Source organism: Marmota marmota, unplaced genomic scaffold, assembly GCF_001458135.2.
Source record: "Marmota marmota marmota unplaced genomic scaffold, marMar, whole genome shotgun sequence".
NCBI lineage: Eukaryota > Metazoa > Chordata > Mammalia > Rodentia > Sciuridae > Marmota > Marmota marmota.
The window spans coordinates 21537483-21559165 of record NW_025999990.1 but is presented as its reverse complement, the minus strand read 5'-3'; the positions used below and the strand labels follow the sequence as shown (position 1 = coordinate 21559165).

The 21683-nt window shown below is 45.9% G+C and overlaps 1 protein-coding gene and 1 long non-coding RNA gene across 5 annotated transcripts in view; both read left to right on the top strand.

Moving 5' to 3' along the window:
• The window catches only part of Slc14a2 (solute carrier family 14 member 2), a 435358-nt gene extending 432578 nt beyond the window's left edge, over positions 1-2780 (top strand). For all 4 annotated transcript variants that reach the window (XM_048806295.1, XM_015482241.2, XM_048806298.1 and 1 more), the window contains one exon: positions 1781-2780. In XM_048806295.1, the coding sequence (XP_048662252.1) occupies positions 1781-1981 (201 nt within the window). In that variant the 3' untranslated portion in view covers positions 1982-2780. The remainder of the gene's footprint in view (positions 1-1780) is intronic.
• Positions 2781-5975: 3195 nt separating this feature from the next.
• On the top strand, positions 5976-13839 carry LOC125617729. The gene is made up of 2 exons (XR_007348826.1): positions 5976-6138; positions 10624-13839. It is a non-coding gene; the product is annotated as an uncharacterized LOC125617729 (long non-coding RNA).
• The last annotated feature ends 7844 nt before the right edge of the window (positions 13840-21683 follow it).

Here is a 21683-nt window from a genome sequence, read left to right as displayed (position 1 = left end):
GTGTCCTGGGTGCCTCCTGTGTTTAAGACACTGTGCTGACCACGGCCAGGGATACCAAAGCATGCAGGCTATTAACTTACCCAGAAGTCATTTCCAATCTTGTTGAGGAACAGGGTATTAAAATGTTGAATGACATTTATGAGACCATTCAAGCCTCCTCAGAAGAGCCCTTATGAGCCACACTCCTTTGCTTTCTAACGGGCACATGTATCTGCAGCCCCGGGTCTTCAACAATCCTGCCATCCGCTTGATGATAATGACAATGTCCTGAGGACCATTTATTGAGCATTTACTATGCACTCAGCACCATCTCTCCAAGTAGGTATTACGATCTCTGGTTCACTATTGAGGAAATAGGTCTCAAAAAGATTAAATGATTATCACAAGGTGATCAGAGCTGAGATTTGGATCTGAGTATGTGGAGTTCAATGTCCTTTCCACCATGGGACTCCAAGGGATGCATTCCAGAGTACCTTGTGCACCTTGTGCTTTGGAAAGACTCATGGAGCAGCATGTATCACTCAGGGTATCCCTGCAGCCTCTTTTCTGTTCTGTTCTTGTTCTTCCCCCAATGCCCATCCAATGGTGCCATCTTGACACATATGTGTAATTGGTGTTGTCACTCCCATGGTACCACCTGAGGTTCTTCCTGCTTATAATAACATGATATTTGGGGAAGAGGGGAATTGATTTGATCTGCTTCAGAGTTGAATGTATAGGCTCTCTGTTTGCAAACGATGCACTTAAGCTATCTCAAAAGACTGAGGAAATGCATCCAAAAGCCTCAGGGCACCTCAGGGAATGAAAAACCTGTCACCATCATGAGGAAGGGATGTGGGGATGGAAGAGCCCTTGAGAGGAGAGGCAGCTGCTCTTGTCTCCAGCTCCCAGGGACAAGGCTATCATTCCCCCCCCCCCCACTGCACTGTGTTGCGTCTGTCTGTGAAGGGTTTCTCTGTGGCATGAAGCTTCTCAATGGCCACCTGTCACTGTGCAGTTCTCAAGTCCCTCCAGTTCATATAAGACCTATGAACACTATCTCTGTACCTTTTTTTTTTCCTTTAATTTTTATTGTTGGTTGTTCAAAACATTTCATAGTTCTTGACATATCATATTATCTCTGTACCTTTCAGTTCACGTTCTCAGAAGTAAAGAATCCACGCAAGTTCAAAGCCAGCCTCAGCAAAAGCGAGGCACTAAGCAACTCAGGGAGACCCTGTCTCTAAATAAAATACAAACTAGGGCTGGGGATGAGGCTCAGTGGTTGAGTGCCCCTGAGTTCAATCCCCAATACCCAAGAAAAAAAGATCCATTAGTCCAAGCCACCTGCTTATGGGAAGTGGTGTTTGAGTGGGGTGCCCAACTCAAGTCCAGTGAGTTGTGACCAAAGACAAAGGTCTTGAACTTCTAAATGTCTGCCAAAGGCATTCCTTCAATAACAGCTGGTGGGAGGAGACACGGAACTACCGCGGTTCCTAGAGCTAGACAAGTGGCCCAGCCAGACTCCCCAAGACAAAGCACACCTTCCACACAGAGGCATGGTAACCCCATTAGAGTTCCAGGGCTGCATTGCCGGAGAGTGTGCTCCCTGCTATGAGGGGGAGGCTAGTGCCATGGTCATGATTTTATTTATATTGGCTTTCAATTAAGCATGCCCTCATCAGTGCCCCCCGGGGACCCCTTCCTCCACCCAGGACCAAAGGCCATTGGTGAGGGCTGATTAAACAGGCGCTAGCACCTCATTAACTCAGGCTTCTCTTTGTGTCTCCCCTCCCTCCAGTTTGGATTACCACCCTGCACCTGGCCCTTCTGCCTCTCAGCGCTCACCTTCCTGCTCCTGACGACCAACAACCCCGCCATCTACAGGCTCCCACTCAGCAAGGTCACCTACCCAGAGGCCAACCGCACCTATTACCTGTCCCAGGAGAGAAACAGAAGAGTATCTACCACAACCAAGTACCAGGCCTACGATGTCTCCTAAGTGGCCCTTTCCAGCAGGCTACCTGTGTCCCCAGGGTAAAGGTCACTTAACCTCCCCTCTGTTTGTTCTGTGATTCTCCCTGCCAAGCACAGACCAAAATGTGTGTGGTCACCTTCAGGAGCCTCCCTAAGATGCACGACACTTGTCCACAACATGTTAGTTTAGACTTGACACCCACGGCTGGCTCTATTGGCCCAAGAGCTCCCTTTGAGGGGACTTGCTGTCTTCTGCAAAATAAGCTCATCCTTAAAGAGAGGTCAACCAGAAGGGACAGAGATGGGTGACAAGATCACCCAGCACAGTCATTTAATGTAGCAAAGCACAGTCCAGAGAAATGTTCATTAGCCTGGAAAGCAAGAGGCCTGATCCCCTCCTAGCTCTGCCACTAATGATCCCCAACTGTCTCAGGCTCAATTTCTTGTTGGCAAGGGTTTCTTTATGACAGGGAGGGACTCTAAAGTCTCTTCCACCTCAGAAGTGTTGATTCTTCTCTGTCTCCTATAAACTGATCAAATTAGCATGACCGGCAAGTATTACCTTAGGTTAAATAATAGAAGCAGCAGCAGGACAGCGCTACGGCTCTCCAGAGCTTAACTCTCAGATTAGAGAAGTTCTCCAGATTTGAGGTTAGGAATCTACTTTCACCAGAATTGCCAACTGCCTTTCCTGACAGAACAGAAATGTTTCTGGAGATGTCATAAGATGATCTCTTACAACACTTGAATCACAACATAAAGAAGTATCTTTCCTTTTGTAAAATTCACAATCATAATGTCATTAAACTGCTCTAACATTGTGAGTTGGAACCAGGGTTTCCCTCCACAGTCACGTGCTGCCCACTGGAAGGGTTTTCCTCAGTCACACCTGTCTGGAAAGAGACGAGGGTGGGGTAAAAACTGTCAGAGGAGGGTGTGGTTTGCTGATGGAGAGAGTTACACAGAAATGACCTTGGACATTGCTTTCTGTTTGAGCTGAAGTGCAGATTCTGGTGACCCATGTCTCTTTGAGCATATTTATCCTTGTGTGCCCAGAATACAGACCCAGCTCCTCTTAGATGGCCACTAACTTCCGTTAGTCGCTCTGGGGATAGCACGGACAGAGCTCCTAAACCACAGGACTCCTTTGTGGGAAGCCATGTGCCCCAGCCCTCCCACCTTTCTCTCAGCGGACGGTAAACCTCTTCTTGCCACAGTGACACACACACACACACACACACACACATACACACACACACACACACCACTTCCAGTTTAGCATGATGGGACAATGACATAAGAAGGGAGTGGGGAATGGAAGAGGAAGAGGACAAACCCCTCTATGAACACAGCTTTAAGAAAGAACATTTTACACCAGGCATGGTGGCACACTCCTGTAATCCCAGCCACTCAGGAGGCTGAGGCAGGAGGATCACAAGTTTGAGTCCAGCCTCAGCAACTAAGTGAGGCTCTAAACAACTCAGTGAGATTCTGACTCAAAATAAAAATGGGGGTTTGGCTCCGTGGTAAAGTACTTCTGGATTCAATTCTCCAGTATAAAAAAAAAAGGTGCACTTTACCAAATCCATCCTTTACAAAAAGTTTGTTTCTCCCTGTGTCTTCTCATTCCCCCATCTTCTACAAGGTCGACTAGGCTGTATGTTTGCCTTCTAGTCGTAGCTAGCCCATTAGGACTTCCCCAGGAAAGTGGAGCACTTCTCCATGGAAACAAGTCCTCCACGCAGGAAAGGGAATGACTCACATTCCAGAGCTCCCTCTGAGTTCGCCATCACACCTTGAGGCCAAGAAGGTCCCAGGCTGTATTTTAATGACCATAGAATTACAACTCTCTGAGGAGCACACATCCAGAAAGGAGCACACATCCAGAAAGGAGCACACATTTTCCCCAGAAAGCTGTTTGCTCTCAATTCACTCAGCTGTCCCAGAACCTCCAAGTGATGACATCGAACTATTAAAGTACCCGTTCTCATGCACTTACCACCAAAGTCTTATATAATCTGGTTTTATTAAGAGCAGGAAACCCTCCACGTGCATGCCATTCTGATTACTGACCACTAATAAAACCTCTCAGCTGTTCTAAGTATTCCAATACCCTTGCCTATAAAGCAAGCTGAATTGGCCCAGATTCCAAGCAAGGTGGAAATAGATGGGGTGAAAGAACTCAACCTATGAAAACATGCAATGTCTACAAGGCACCAGAGTAGTCAGTCTAGTCCAACACTTCAATTAAGCATCAACCGTGGAGTTGGAGTCAGCTCCACACTGCCTGAGAGCCAACTGAGCAAGCAATGCCATTCAGTGATGTCATCCTGGCAGCTTGAAATCAGCCATGGAGGGAGTATTTACACCACAGAAATTGGCAAACTATGAATCTGGGTGTGCACACAAAACCATGATATACGTTTTGCAGGACACACACCAAGAAAAAAAAAAGTGCTTCGGAATGTAGGAGGGAAAATGGTGAGGTTTACAATTAAACACACACACACACACACACACACACACGGCTTCATGAATTCTAGAGAAAGGCTTTGAAAGGACCAATGAAGATAGCATGCTAAAGACTAAGGCACGTGCTTAACTCAACTTTCTGTTAGAAAAAAATTAAAGGAGAGGGGTGGACACACACACACACACACACACACGTACACACGAGTTGTTTTTGTCATTTATCTCTTCTGTACAGAACTAGCCCACCGATGGTACATAGTAACCTTGAGCTGGTTGAGGAACTGGCTGATAAGATACCACCCCACCCCTTCTCTCCTGCCCTCTTCACTTATCCTGGCTAGAATTTGAAATCTGTTTCACAACACAACCACATACTTATAATAATAGACACAAGAATCTCAGGCAGGCAGCAGACACAATCTTGTCTCCAAAAATGGCCGCCTGTGACCTCCCCCAACCTTTGGTAATGGTGTTCGGGGAAAGAATGCTTCAGAATGGTCCACACAACTTAACCCTAAACTTCTCATCATTATATGGGCAATAACTTCAAGCCCAGGCATGCCATCTTCCACAACCATCCTTTCCTTATGGCGTGTCTACACTGTGGAGCCCCAAGTCATATGATGGCCTCAGGTGAGACCAGTAGATGGTAGATCAGTAGTTCTCAAACTCCCACAAGTATTGAAATCACCTCAAGAGCTTATTTAGCACAAATTACTGGGCCCCATTCCAGAATTTGATGCAGTAGGTCTAGGGAAGGGTCTGGGTATTTGGATTTCTAAACCTTCTCAAGTGGTGCCGATGCTGTGGGCTTAGGGGTCACACTTTGAGAAACATTAGTGTAAACTTAGAAATAAGATACTGTCCCCAATCACCCTTTCCCCTTCACTGAACATTACATACCCTGGTTGCAAATTCTCATGCATACAAGAACCATCTGCAGAGATTGTTAAAACATGGATCCCTGGATCTCAGCCCCAAAGATTTGGAATTGGAAGATCTAGATGGAGCCAGGAATCTGAACCTCCCACAAACTCTTGGATTATACAAATACTGCTGGATCAAGGTCCAGACTTCAAGATCATTGCATCAACTCTCAGCCCTGGTAGCTTAGAATTGACACATGGGGCCTACCCCAGACCAACTCAGCAGTGGGCCTGGGAACAGGGGTGTTTTTAAAGCTCCTGGGGTATGTTCTAATGTGCAGACAGGATTGAAAGCAACCATAGTGTCTGTTCTCTGGGCCCCAACTGGTCTCCAATCGGTCACTCCTAGAGGCTATTAAGCCCTAAAGCCTCCATCCTCAGTCTGTAGGTGGGTTTTGAGTAAAGGGCAGAAGGCCCAACATGAAGTACAGTGGGAAGCGCTGGGCACCTGGGGGCAGGAGGAACAGGCACACCACAGAGATCCTGAAAAACAGTCTTATCTCTTTCTCAATGTTGTTGAGGGCTGTCCCTGCACCCAGCAGAGACTAAATAAAGAAAAATGAAACCACTAACCAGAAACATCCGGCTCAGTAGGCCAAGCAGACAAGCAAGGTTTGGTATTGGCCCCGGAAGACTATCAGCTGAGCACCTTGGCCCAAGAGAGGAAACGGAAGGCACTGAGGCAGTCCACAGCCCAGCCACAGTGTCCTCAGATGGGCAGCTCAGGCCTGGTGGAGGGGTGTGGCCGCAGGTGGGATGCAGCCGTGTTCAGCCCTGTGAGCAGGTATGGGATGAAGGGCTGCCCAGGGTGGGGCTATAAGATGGGAGGAGTTGGGGTGACAGCAGCAGCTGCTGCTGCAAGTGGCCAGGCAAGTGGGGAGATGGTACAAATAGGAAAGTAGCCCCATAGAGGCCCTGAGCAGGTAGGCAATCGAGATGAGAGGTCAGGAGGTGGAGAAGAGCAGAACACAATGACGGGCAAAAGAGCAAGTACCCGCGGGCCAGGCGGTACTAGAACAGGAAGGAGGAAGAGGGGAAAATGGGCAGGTTTGGGTGGAGAAGTGAGACTCCAGCCATCTGCAAACTGCCTGGTGGGGCCAGGAGTGTGACAGGGACAGGAAGGAGCGCTCACTCCTTTTGCCAGCATCTGTTTCTTGAGGGGTCAGTCTGAGTCACAAGGATCCACCATAATGTTGGAAAGAGGGACTGTCCCATGAATGTGGCCTGAGCAGCCATGGCAAGGAGCATCACAGGGTAGGGAGGTAGGCACTCATACGAGTGGGACATGGAAATATCCCGGTGCCCAAGCCACAGCCTGGCCCCATCAGATCTCTAGGGCAGACCCAGGCATGTGTGGCTTCAAAGCTCCCTGGGACATACAAAGGTTGCTGTGGGGCCCATAGATGTGGAGTGGTCCCTACTGTCAGGTGGGCTACAGGGAGGCTGCAGGGAGAATTCTCTGGAGAGTTCTCAGCTAGGAGGACCCTCAGACAGCATGGTTTGTCAAGTGGTAGTTGTCCCCATACCTGGGTCAGAGGTGGCATGCAGTTACATGCACTTCTTGAGCTCTGGGTCTGGAAACTTAAGCTGTATTCCAGGCCTTCTACAGACCTGTGGAATCCTTTTCTGCTTGTCTATGGATCATTTTTGTTTTAAGCTCCTTGAGAGACATCCATGCTCTGCTGGTTTCTGGCAACCCTGATGTAGACCAAGAAAGAGAGCTCAGGACACAACCTCGAGGAGAGGATCAGGAGGGTAGGCCAGGGCCTCACACAGGGTGATCTCCCTCATCATCCATCCTGGGCAGCCACTGCCCTCAAGGGCCAGCTTCTCCACTTCAGGGCCCCACCTGGCTCCTTGACAGGAACAGACTCTGAGCCCAGCACAGGGCTTTGTATGGTCTCTGAGTCCCCACACTTCCTGATTCTCCATGCCCCCCCCCGCCCCCGCCCCAAGTATAGTGAGAGGGCAACATCTCCAAGACCACACTTCCAATGAGCTCAGGTTTGGGATTCACTCTTTCATGAGGATTTGCTTATATTTTTTTGAGGATGTGCTTACTGACTTGAGTGCTAATGGATCTTTTTAACTTGCTCTTTGAGAATTAGAACAACAGAGTGATCGGGTTTTTGTGTTTGTGGAATTGCTTCTTTTATCTTACACCAAGTCAGAACCCATATGAGACAGTTCACCTGTGAATTCCTCTGGGTATCTTTTAGCAAGTGGATGCAGGAGCCACATTTTTGGATTGCCGCTAAAGTATCAATTTTTAAAAAATATAAACAGTAAACAGTGTGTTGTGTTGTATTGTGTAGGCTTGGTTTTTGGAAGTGTGGTCCAAGAACCATCTGAATCAGAATCACTCAATGATTAACAATGCAAATCCCTAGGGCCCCTCCAGACCAAATAATCAGAAACTCTGCAGCTGGAGCCTGATTCTGCACCCTAAAGCTCCCTGGTGATTCCTGTGCACATCAAAGTTTAAGAACCCTACTTATCCTTCAACTGAGAGAGAGGGGGAGAGGGAGAGACTAGTTGGTTATGTGTTAAAGAGATTGGGCACAGAGGCTGACAGATACTTAGGACCAAGATGTCTTTTCCTGTACCTAATCCCATTCCCATAAGCACTGCCCCTTCTGTGTCCTTTTGCATGTGGACATTCTGTGTAGTCTGTGTGCCATCACTGAGCTCGCGCACACTATGGGCACCTTGGCTTGTGATACCTCCAAATTGTCACCAGAGGGCACCAGAGCATCTCCAAAAACCTCTCAAGGCTCCCTTGTTCTTGCTCTCCATTTCCATGGCAGACAGTTCACTCTCCACAACTAGGATCCCAATCTGTCCCCACTTCACTGTCACTGATTCTCAAAGGACACTGCAGCTCGTCAGAGTGAACAGCTGCTAAGAAAAGCATTAACTAATCGTGAATCCTGAGGAATCTACCTTATGCTTCTAAGACTGATTTCTCCTCCTAAAAAAGAATTATCACAGACCTATCACTGGAGTTCTTTTCAAAGTGAAATGAGATAATAGAGGAAAACCTCCTCGACCATATCCTGGTTATTATTCTACCATCAGGAAGTGATGTAAATTGCTAGAAAACCAGAAACCCTGAAATGCAAAAATAATTTTTTTTTAAATTTTATTATTAACAAATCAAAATTCAGTCATGGCTGTCTTTCATACATATATTCCAAAATTTTTCCACCCTTTTTATACTTTTTGGTCTCTGCCTGTATTTTCCATGTAGCACAGTTCAAAACTCTGCTGGTGAGCAGAAAAGCATGGTTAAAAAAGAGGAATCGCCTCCAGCAGGCCAGGCCAGCTCCTCAGCTCACACCCGACCCACCTGACTCTCTTTCTTAAGGCTAGGGGGTTTATTTTTAAAACAGGTGTAACTCAAATTTTGTTCCCTAATTCATTGTGCTGTACACAGCATTGCAACAATTTATTCTGTGAAAATAATTATAATAGGAACTCTGATGGCAGAGGATGATGTGGAGTTGGAGTAGATGGAGTTGGTGGTGGTGGAAGTGGTGGAGGTGACAATGGTGGAGGTAGTAATGGTGAAGTCGGTGGTTTTGGTGATGGTGGTGGTGGTGGTGGGTAGGTGATGGTGAAGCTGGTGTAGTATTGGTGGAGGTAATTGGTGAGGGTGGAGGTGTTGGTAGCATTGATGGGGGTTGATGGAGGTGGTGGTAGACTCTCTTACTTAGCATCCTTCAGAAGTTTCTCTTGCCTGAAGGATCAAGCTCATGTTCATGACCTAGCTCCTGCTTACTTCTTCACTCTTACTTCTCATCAGCCACACACCACACACACACACACACACACACACACAGTCTCTCTCTCTAACACACACAAAGTTCTTCCATACTTGAAAATCTCTGAGCCTCCATCCCAATGCAGAATTTTATTCTGTTTTCATTCATTGCTATTCTGACCACTTCTTTTCTTCAGTCTTCAGAGCCCATTCAGTATTCAGATCCCAGTTTCAATGTCACTATCATTTTTTGCATTCTTCAATACTTCGGTGGCATTTGGGGATACCTCATCTGTAATTTCTCTGGTGTAGCTTGTAAGAAATTCATGGGGTCTCTCTGCCTGCCGGAGTTGGCCTTTCAATTGGTCTCTCCAAAGGCCCATTTAGACTGATCCAAGAACCCTAGCCAGTTCCCCTGCGGACCCTGCAGTCCCGCCATTGCAGTCTTACAAACACGTTGTGAGATCGGGTGACAGAGCAGTGTGTGCTCTAGGCTCAGACAACCTATCACAAGTCTTTTTGTTTCACTTTGTTTTATTACATCTTATTAAACTAATATCTTCCTAGAAAAGTTAACTAATCATCAGCGTGTCACTTAGTCAATGAATTTTGCATAAATGAACACACCCATGTAACCAGCACCCAGCTCAAGCAAGAGAATATCACTAGCATTCAGAAGCCCCTCAACAGTTTTATTTTTTAAAAAGTAGGTTTAAACTTATGATGTAAATATGAGCTGACACATTTCAAATATGTGAGTAGATAGTAGCTTTTTCAAAGATCTATTAAAAGTTTCAGAAGCCAAAATGCTTCCGAGGAAGTCGCTTTGGGGATCTGGATACACAGTGTTCCTTTCCAAAGCAACACCCAAGCCCTTAGCTAACCTGGAGCTCCTGTGGGGGAGAGAGCCAGGTACACACACTACTTGAGTGAAAGGACCAACGATGTTTGGAGAACACCACGTTAACTGTATGGACATTCCGAAGAGGTTCAGGGAATGAGATGGGAACACCTACATGGTTGCCTGCCAACTCCAACATGTCTCTCTATGAGGGACATCACAGGTACCATCTCACCGATTCCCTTGAGTGGGTCACCCCATTTGAAAGCAAAGTAAGCTGAGGAAAGACAACAGACTTGTCTCAAATCCACAGATTATGATGTTCAAAAGCCCCTTAGAAACAGGATTTCAGTCATCTGGCATCTTACAAAGAACAGCATAGGCAAAAACCCTGGGTGGAAGAGAGGACAGCTCCTCGGGCACTTCCATCCCAGGGGCCCTGACACCTCTGTGCGATGTCCCCCCTAGGAGAATGAGAGTTAAGGATGGAGGGGCAGGGTGGCACCTTCTTCCGGAAGCAGGGTCCTGGAAACCAGGTGGAGGGGCTTTAATGCAGGGTTTTGTGCCTTATCCCGACTGCCCTTCCCTGCATGATGGCTGGGAGTTCAAGGTGGGGACCTTGCCCTTCTTGTATAAGTGCATACGTTTTCCTCTGTATTTCTAAGGACGCCTTGAAGTTTCACAAGGATATTTCGCAGTCCTCCTGCGCTGGAAATGTACTGGCTCTGTTACTGACACATTCCTATGGCCCCCAGCGTCACACAGGTGTTTGGGACAGCACCTGACCTCCTAATCTGATGGGCTTACAAGGAAAGGTCAAGCCCCACAGCTCACACAAGCTGCAGGACAAGTCTGTGGCGCTCAGTGTGTGCACAAGGATTCCAGAACATTCCCTTTATCTCAAGAGGCCCTTGTACCCCCAGGAGTATACTCCCAGGTTAACTCCCAGGCCCTGTCGAGCTGCCTGGAGGCCTCACTCTGCTCTGCCCTTTGCAACTGCTGAGGGAGTCACCACGTCCCCTGGAGGTGCAGCAGGACTGGCGCCCTCACAACGAACCTCATCAGTCCTGGACAGGTCACCTCGCCAACCCTTGGCTTCCTTGGCTTCTAAAAGGAATATGATGCCACCTGAAGGGTTGAAGGAGCATCTGTCCCCATCTCATCAAAAGTACAAGCTCTAAAGGACCCTCCATGGCCAGCAGAGCTGAGCAGAGGGACCTGGTATGAGGGTAGCTGAATAAGCCTCTGGGGAATGGCTCTGCTTCCTCATCCTCCTCCTGCCTCTGACAGCTCCCCTGCTGTCCCAGAAGACCCTCCCTGGCCTCATCTTCCCTGTCCCATCTTTGTCAACAATGCCCAAGATTCTTTCCCAGACTAGAGACCCACAACTCCAACACCATCCTGGGTGTTTCCAGACATCTCAAACGCATGTCACAAAATAGACTCCCACCCACCTCTTCTCTATGCCATATTGTGACTTTAAACTTTTCATGACGTATATAGACTCACCTTGAAGTGCACATGCACAAACTGAAACACCCAGGGCACCAGCACCCAGATGAAGAAACAAACATTGGTGGCACCCCAGAAGTCCCCTGTGCCCCTTCCAGTAGGGACCAAAATCCTGACTTCTGTCAGTTTAGCCCAGTTTTAAACTTGGTATAAATGGCATCATTTAGTCATACTCTCCTGTCACTAGCTTCTTTCACTCAACACTGTGAGATTGACCCCTAGCCTTGGGAGGAGTTGCATGTGATTCGTTCTCTTGCGGGGTGAGGGTCTCACTAGTTGTCTACTCTAGTGAAGGGCAATTGAGCTGCTCTCCATTTGGGGCCACTTGGGTACTGCTGTAATGGAACATTGTTGTGAATGTCCACAATTTATTGCTTAAGTGTACATCACCTGGCAGCATTTAAGAGAGTCTGATCTATATATGGTAAGATGGGAAACTGGGGAGGAGTCATGAAGGAATATGGCCTCCAGCCAAGGGAAGATGCTGAACCCAGGCAGCATGGCTCACAGCCTGCAGCCAGGCTCTACAGAGGAGGAACTGGCCATACCTCAACCCCAGTCCCTGGGAACTCCAGGCCTCCTACATTTGGGTTGGCCTGGGTTTGCAGCTGAGGTTGGAACCATCCTAGATTGTCCACAAGGAGCCCTGTAGAAACAGGCTTCCTTTCTGCTTGCCAACCTCACAGTGGCCCATGTGTCCCCAGAACTGGCCAATCTACATGCCTAGAGAGGCTCAGCCCTCCCCAGTTGCTATATAGCCCTAGAGGGCAGCCGAAGCTTCCCTGGAGGGCTGGCTGCTGGCTGTTTTGTGCCTGAGGATGGTTGACCTGCAACAAGAGCCGATGACCAAAGGCCATCCATGCACGTTGCAGATGGCAGAGGCATTGTCCCCTGGACTACCTGTCTAGTCGTAATGCTAGAGTGCTGGACTGAGAGCCATGTTTGGAGAAAATCTACCCCTACCCCTTTGCTACCCCCAAGACACACATGCCTTATTTCAGTACCATTCAAGAACTCATCCTAGCCCTTCAAGTCCTCAGAGTGACAGTCATTCACTCATATAGTCACCCATAGACTCGGCATACAGTTATTGAGAATCTTTGTGAGCCAGATACTGATCCTGAAACTGGATTAAGTAATGAAAAAAAACCAGCCCAGACTCTGCCCTCAGGAAGCCTGCAGGCTGGTGAGCAAGCTCGGTTATGGCAAATAAGCTCCCCCGTTTTGCATCCTACCAGGTACCTGCGTCACTCTGGGTGATGCAAGCCTATAGTTGCAACTCTGGCCTGAAGATTGACCTTCTCTCAGACAGAGAGATTTCCTTTGGAAAGTGTAGTCAAGTGTCCATGAGTGTAATGTAAGCTACAGAAAGTATAGTTTCACACAGGTAGGATATTTTTTTTTGGAGGGGAGGGGTAACTTTTAGCCAAAGGAATTGTATGCTGGGGTGTGGTGGGAAGGAATCACTGCAGGACCCCTGGGTTTATAAGGTCAAGGAATCCAAAATGCAGACCCAAAGAGTGCAGGGGAGGGGCACAAGACAAATGCATAGGGAAGATCCCAAAGCCTTTTTAGGGTTGGCCCTGCAGGACAGGAGACATCAGTCCTGTGGAGGGCAGGCTGCAGAGGTTTCTGGCTGGATGGTAGGCACTGGTGCCAGGCCCAGGCCTGGAGGGAGCCCTGCCCTCTGCAAGTGCACATAAGCCTCTTGTGACTGTGATGATCTCTCTTGGTGACTGACAGCCGGGAGGCATCCACCAAGCCTGTGTGAAGCAATGGGGCATCAAGCAGAGGGTGGGGCAGACTAAGCTAATGGAGCCTAATGGGAGGAAGGGGTGACAGGCTTCGCCTAGAGCAGCACTTTCCCCAGGCACAGCCCAGCTTGTGACAACACACTCCCTGCTGCCAGCTGGAACACGACGACCGTGACTCACTTGGGCTCACCATGGCGTCTCCAACCAAGACGCTGGAATCTGTGAACTGTCACCACTCCAGGAGGCTGACTGCATTCCTTCTTTCCAAGTCTCAAGGAGAAAGATGTCCTAGGGGGGCGCCTCCCAAATGTAAGGTGCACACAAATCCCCTGGCGCTTAAGACAGCTCGGGACTCGGGTGGTCTGAGTGGGACTGAGATTCTCATTTCTCACAAGTTCTAGAGTGTGCAAAGCTACCTGTGAGTAGACCACACTTTGAGTAGCAAGAGTTGAACATTACCAGAAGGGAAGAAACCAAACTGTCACCTCGGTTTGGGGCAGGATGGGGGGGTTGGATCTAGCACCTGGTTGTACAGGCAGTTTTTAAAGTACAGATAACTGATTTCTTGAGCAGTCTGCTTCATGAGATGCAAATAAAATACGGGTTTTTAAGTCATTCTCTTTCAACAATCAGAAAGCTTCTTTTTTTTTTTTTTTTGAGTAATGGAACTGAGATGATGGCACCATTGTTAGAAATAGGGAAGCCATTTAAAGAAGAATGAAATTACGGCATTTGTCAGTCAATGGACGGAGTTGGAGAATGTCATGCTAAGCAAAATAAGCCAATCCCAAAAAAAACAAAGGCCAAATGTTTTCTCTAACATGCAGATGCTAATTCACAATGGAGGCCCAGCACTAGAGAAGAATAGCATTACCTGAGATTAGGTAGAGGGAAGTGAAGGGAGGGGAGGGGAGGGGATGTGGAGATGGAAAGATAGTAGAATGAAACAGACATTATTACTGTATGTATATATGTGACTACATGACCAATGTGACTCTACAACATGTACACTCAGAAAAATGAGAAATTATATCCTATCTATGTATGATATATCAAAGTTCATAAATGCATTCTACTGTCATGTATAGCTAATTAAAACAAATAAAAAATTTCAAAATTAAAAAACCCTCAAAAAAAGAAAGAAGGAAGCCAGAGACAGATGGTTTAAAGGTAAATAATAATAAAAACCACCTTTGCTTCAATGCCAATCATGTGCTATGATCTTGTTTCATCTTTTTATTTGGTAAATTAACCTTCATTCGTTTTATGGTAAAATTAACTTCCCTTATGCTGTTATTCCTCACTATAATTTGAACCTTATCTGTCAAACTCCAAAATCCATCTGATCCCCCTGTGACACACTTCCTTGTGGTGGGTGAGGAATCAGGGTTAGGTGGATTCAGTGTAGTGGTTCTCAACCTTGCCTGTGCATTAGAATCACCAAAAAGTCTTCTGAAACCCCTACACCTCAAACTAACTCCATAAGACTCTCTAGGGGAGGAACCCTTGATCGGCATTTTTTTAAACTCCCCAGATATTTCCAATATGCAGACAAGCCTAAGAGTCACTGATTCAGCCCAACTCTTCCTCTAATAAGTGAGGCAGTTTGTTAAGCTAGTAGGTGAAGTGCCAATTTCATCAGAGTCCAAGCCAGTAGACAGATCTCCATTCCTACCCCCAATAAACCAATAACCAGCTGACCATAAATGATGCTGTAGGATGAAGTAGAACAGGAGGGGAAGGAGGTGGAATCTTGCCAAGGGAAAACAAGGGGAGAAGACTGAGAATTCAAGCCAGCGCACACTTAGAGCTGAGAAGATTCAGAAAGATAGAGAAGTTCAAACGACTTAAATCCTTGGAATGAAGAACAATATCTTACTCAACTAAGAACCTTATTTTTTGACATACGTTCAACAATGGCCAGATGGGTGATTGAATCCAATGGACCAAAATATTGAGAAGCCAGGTGGAAGAGAGAAATGGGGTTCATGTTGGTACTGAGGAAGGGGACAATGACAGAAGAGACTTTACCTGGTATGCAGCATCCAGAGCGGCAAAAAAGCATGTGGCCATCATGGGAAAACACGTTTGGGGATTTTGTTTTGAGGCTTGGGATTATTTTAAACTAATAAGACAAAATATACCAGGTAGAGAGATAAATGAAGCAATCCATTTGAAGCAAAAATGTGGAGGCTCTGCTAGGGACCTCAGTCCATCATCTTTGTCCAACTGAGCTGAGAGGCTGGGGCTGCCACCCTCTCCTCCAACAGAAATCTCAGATTATAAAATGAGCAAATCTCTGGGAACCCAACCTACCACCAAAGCTTTCTTCCGGCAACTTATTTCCACCCTTCAGACTGTCATGAATATTATTTTAAATCTAGTTTTTCTTTTTTCAATGCTGGAAACTAAAGACTATTAAAAAATTGCTTGTTGGACTTGCATGGCAGTTCAATATCTCTTTGAGATTCATGGACCCCAAATGGGGGGGGAAAATAAGTCAGAATTCTAAAGGATGTTGGGCATTCAAAGCCTATATGAGGATATCATATTATTATTTTTTCATTGCTATGAAAGAATACTTGAGTGGTACTTTATAAAGAAAAGAGCTTTATTTAGTTCATAGTTTGGGATGCTAAAGTCCAAGATTGGCCTCTTCAGTTTACGTTCTTGTCAGGGCCTCATGGTGGATGGCATCACAATGGTGTGAGCTTCTTTGAAAGCAATTACATGGCAAGAGAGGAAGCCAGAGAGCAGGAGGGATCAGGCCTCACTCTTTTATAAAACATCCCTCATGAGATGCCCCAGCCACATAACCACCTCCCACGAGGCCTCACCTCTTCAAGGTTCCACCACCCATTTACATCATCACACTGAGGACCAACTTCCAACACATGTGTTCAAAAATGACATCTCCTGAGCTGCATCCTACGTGCTCTTCTGTGTGGAGGAGGGACTTCTCATCCATGTGTGACCTCAGCTGACACTTGAACATGGATGTCCAGTGTCTCACTGAGTCATGCATTTGGGGAATAGAGAGCTAATAATAAGGCATAACTCTGGCTTCACTCACATCAGCACTACCCAACCCCCACAGGCCACCATGAAATAACTAAATATTAGCCCTTCATTCAGTTACATCCTTTGATCCAGGCTTTGGGAAAATAAATAACTTAAGCTTTGGGAGAAAGACCACAGGTGGGAAAAACGGATAAAGCCATGGGAAATCTGTTCTCCTTGTCCATAATCTACCTTGTCCCACATTTCTATTTCTCCAACATCCAGTATTGACACCGCAGTTGGGAGAAGGTACCTCTGGTCCCAAGAAACTCAAGCTTTAACACAGATGTTTCCATTATTGGAAACAAAGTTGGTGTGAGCATATCTCCAAATAAGAGTCACCACCGAGTTGAGATTTCCCATCTTTTATTTATAAGCAGGGACTCGTGGTAAACTAGGAACCCTTCTAGTCCCATCACCATTTTTGCATCTTAGTTTTAAATGAAAAATTGAAATTTTTGTACTTTCCAATAACTGCATGGAAAACATGATAATATAATGCTTAGCTGATTTTTAACATTTTATAAGAGATATTGCATCAAAATAAATAATGCCCTCTCCACCGGGTTCAATTTTGGTTTTGAATAAAACATGGAGTCATTTGTTCTTTAACAGCAGGATGCAGCATTAGGGGTGCACAGAAATTCTCCACCATGTCTGTCTCTCTTAGCACCCTGGCACAATTGCATTTCCTGGACCAATACTCTTGTAGTGAGAGTTGCTAAGACTCTGATACAAACATCTGGTCACATTCATATTAACCAACTCAGTTGGTAAACTCAACTTATCAACTCAAGAAGTTGGGGAGGCAATAAATTTGGTCCACTTTCAAGCTAGCTGATGGCACAACACCATCATGTTTAAAAAAAAAAAATTCTTGTTCATCCAGAGTGGTCTCTTTAAGACGACTGACCATGAATATGGAGCAAGGGACATGCTCCCTGTGTCAGAATTTTAGGTAGCAGGGAGCATGAAGGTTGCCATGGAGTTTTTGTGCTTATCCATCAGGTAACTGGGACAAGGCTGGCTGACCATGCTCCACTGTGTGCCCCACATGTGGAAGAGTAGCACAATATTGGGAACCACTTCTGGCTGCCCCACTTGAACGTAATACCCTTCCTGTTGGCCAGCCTAGCCATTAGCTTGATTTGACACAGCTGCAGAGCCAGTGTCTGAGTGGTATGTCACATGGGAACAGCACTGTGGATCTGAGGATGGTTAAGGACACTTTCTCACAAGGACATCAGTGGCCAACTGAAGAATCTGAGGATGCAATGTGGTTGGTCCAGTTTCAAATAGGCCCACGGGACAGTCACAGAATCATTTTCCCTGATGTTCCTTTTACCCTTAGCCCTGACTCCAGGCTTGGCAGATACCAAAAGAAAGAGAAAAGGCCAGGGGAGTGGGACTGTGGAGCACTTCTGATAACACAAAGGGTCCTTTAAGTCAGGCTGAGGATATTAAGCCAGCAGACGTTAAACCTCCAGTTGGGACAAGGGTGAGGAACCTAAGTCAGTGGCCACCTCCCTAGCTTCAGAGAGCAAGCTCACTGGAACACATCCTCCCTACCCCCACCCGCTGATAGTCCCCCTGGTGAGCCACCAGGATCCCCAGTGCTCAGAGAGTCTCATTCTCAATGGTGATGCCAGGTGCATCCCATCTTCTCTTCCTGGGCCTGTTGTAAAATAAAGCACAGCTTCCTAAGCCTGGGAGCAATAGGACTGTGTCTCCCACAATGAGGAAACACTCACTGTGACTGGGTCACCCTCAGGAGGAGGCCCAGGGAAATGTGTGTCCCTGTAACTTACTTTTCCCAACACTTGAATCCTTCCTCAACTAGTCTAATGAAATTCAAAAGATTCTCCTCCTACCCATATTCCTCACCCCTTTCCTCAGACATTTGACTGCCATCTGCAAGAATTTTGTTGCTAGAAATGTACACTTCTAGGGTATTTGTTGACCTCTTAGACCTGCAGCATTTGTACATGCACAACCTACCCATTCTTAGGCACTGCCTGAGGACATCAGAGACTTGCACTATGGACCTAGACTGGCCTAATTTTAATTTAAAAGCTGGAAAAATGATCCCTGTGGTTATCTGATGAAAGTTGCACGTAGGGATTGAGATCCTGTCACCTTTCTGCTTTGTGCCGGAGTGCTCCCAGCTATTAAGCCCCATTTCATTTCTTAAATGGAGCTGGATAATTGCAGAACTTTAAGAACTGAAAACATAAGTACATCCATACCTCCTGCCATCAGCCACCCCAAGCTCCCCAGGCGAGGGCAGGCAGCAGAAGTCTGAGAAAAACATTAGCACTAAGCGCCTGCCTGTCGGTTGGCTGCGCATCTGGGCAATGCCTACCACAAAGGGTGGCCCCCAAGTAGTGTTCTGGGTCAGTGGGAGATTTGGCTTTCATCTGGTGCTGTTTTGTCTCACTGTTTACCAAACCAAAACCTCCCTGGGCTCAGAACATACTGGAGAGGAACATTCTGTTCCAGACTGTGATCTCTGCTGCGCCCTTGGTGCTAGGATAAAGAAGAATGTGAATGCTTTTTCTTTAGCACTCTCTCTGCCACTTAGAAAAGACTTGCTTGGGATGCAGAAGAGCCTTCCAGCGGTCTCTTGCAAAATTCCCAGTTGTGGGCACTGCCCAACTGCATGTGTTTAAGGTACAGAGTATAAATAAAGTTAAACTTCCTATAAACAGATTCAGAGCCAGCAGTAACCAAAATGAAATTGTGTTGTAATAAGTCCTGAGCCAAACCCATATTTAGAAACATGTAAAAATGCAAGACATCATAGAGAAACATTAAAGCTAGTCATTATCCAATTTTGTTCTTCCTTCTTCCCCGTTTCTTCACCTGATTCTTATCATCTCTTACATTGACCTAACCATCTTTCTGGAAAGAAAGCCATTGATCATCAATAAAGAGAATTATTGGATCCTGATCTTGTCATCCAGAACCTTCCAGCCCAGGTGGGACTGTAAAAATAACAAGATTTTTTTAAAAATATAAGACAAAAATTGAAGGGAGACCAACAAAGTGGAGGGAAGGGACTGGGGGAAGGAGGAGGAGGAGAAAGAAAGAAATACTGGAGAACAATATGGACTAAATTGTATTTTTATATCATGTGCATGTACAAATATATATAGTGAATCCCACTATTATGTATAATTATAATGTGCCAATGAAAAATATGAAAAAAGTTCAAATTTTCTTATAATTCACTGAGGAAATTAATTATACTAACCAAACAACATCAAATAGCCCTCCCCACATTTGTAGAATAAACTATATTGAGGCATTATAAATAAATAGATAGATACAAAAGAAGAAATACAAACAAATATATGAAGAAATACAACAAGTATATGAAGAAATGTTTAACATCATTAGAAATTAGGGAACCGCAAGTTAAAACTACACTGATATTTCATCTCACACCAGTCAGAACGGCAGTCATCAAGAATACAAATAATAATAAATGCTGGAGAGGATGTGGAGAAAAAGGAACATTTTCACACTGTTAGTAAGATTATAAATTAGTACAACCACTATGGAAATCAGTATGGAAGTTCCTCAAAACACTAGGCATGGAACCACCATATGACCCAGCTATAGCACTCCTTGGTATTCATCTTAAAAAGTTAAAGTCATCTTACTACAGTGATACATGCATACTTGTGTTTATAGCAGCACAATTCCCAAGAGCCAAATTATGGAACCAGCCTAGGTGTTCATCAACAGATGGACAGATAAAGAAAATGTGGTGTTTTATTCAGCCCTCCCTCAAGAAAAATGGAATTATGTCATTTGCAGGAAAACAGATAGAACTGAGAGCATTATGTTAAGTGAAATAAACCAAACTCAGGTCAAGGTTGTGTGCTTTTTCTTATATGTGGAAGCTAGAGAGGAAAAAGGAAAAAAAAAAAGGTGGAGGAGGATCTCAGATACCAAAGGAAGATCAGTAGAGGAAAGGGACCAGAAGGTGGAAGGTAGGGAGGGAGGAGGGATGTGCTGGGGAGTGATATTGGCCAATTACATTGTTATATTATGTGTATGTACAAATATGTAACAACAAATCCCACCATTATGTACAACTATAATACACCAATAAAATGTGTAAAATAAATAACAATATAAGGGGGCCTGGGGGAATGAGAATATAGACACAAATTGCTCTAAGCTCACAGGTGTCCACTGGGAAATCCAAACAGATGTGGGCAGAGTATGGGTAGGAAGACAGGAGAGAGAACTTTCTCTGAGCAGAAATTCCATAAAGAAAGAAGACAAGAGAAGTTCTGTGTATCTTCATTTATGACTGTAGCCAGGCAGAGATGGAAGATGGGTTTTCGAGAACAGGGACAGAGAAGGGTGTGCAGAGGACAAGCGGTGGAAAGACACAGGGGAGTCAAAGAAAGCAAGGCAAGGGCAAAAACACTTAGCAAGTGACACTCTATAAATGACACCAGGAGGCAATGCAGAGAGAACTAAGGAAAAGGCAGTGAACTGGGCCATCAGAGCTATTTAAAAATCACCCAAACACACACGTGCTGTCAGTAGTGGGTGCCCAGTTGCCTCCCTGATGGACAGCCTGGGTTCTCTCCAAAGCCTGGCAGCAACCAACCTTGGCATCTTTAGATCTTGCAATATGAGAACTTTTTTTGGGGGGGAGCGGGTACCAAAGATTGAATTAGGAGCTTTTGAACACTAAGCCCTATTTTGCATTTTATTTACAGACAGGGTCTCACTGAGTTGCTTAGTGCCTCACTGTTGCTGAGGCTGGCTTTGAACTCACAATTCTCCTGCCTCAGCCTCCCAAGCCTCTGGGATTTACAAGTGTGCACCACTGCACCTAGCACACAGTATGAGAAATTTGCAAGCCCTGTGTCAACCTCCTATCTGACTCAAGGTTGTGGTCCAATGTTTGCCTCCATGTCCATGTCTGCATCCTTTTGGAGGTCAAGGCTAGGAAGAATATCTTCCCCTAGTTCAAGCTGTGGAGAGAGAGAACCATTCAGTAATCCTCCAGGGCAAAGCAATGCTGATTGAGAGGGGCAAACACAGTGGCACTTCATGTGTCAGGCACAGAGCTTTCCATCTGTCACCCTTCGTTATAACCTTATAAAGGAAGCAAACTTACTCCACTGTACAGTGAGGAATCTGCGTTTCAGAGAGGGTAACATACCTAAGGTCTCACTGCTTGTAAGGGACAAATCAGGATTCAAACTCAGGTTTGCCAGAATTAGAATCCCAGGTGCTTTGACTACCTGTGCATACCATATAAGGAGGCTGTCTTTTGTGACCTGAACTTAAGGTCAGAGGGCGGGGAGGGAGGAAGGGCGTAGTGTAGTAGGAGGTGGTTCTGCTAGACCTGAGACTTGCTACACACCCTC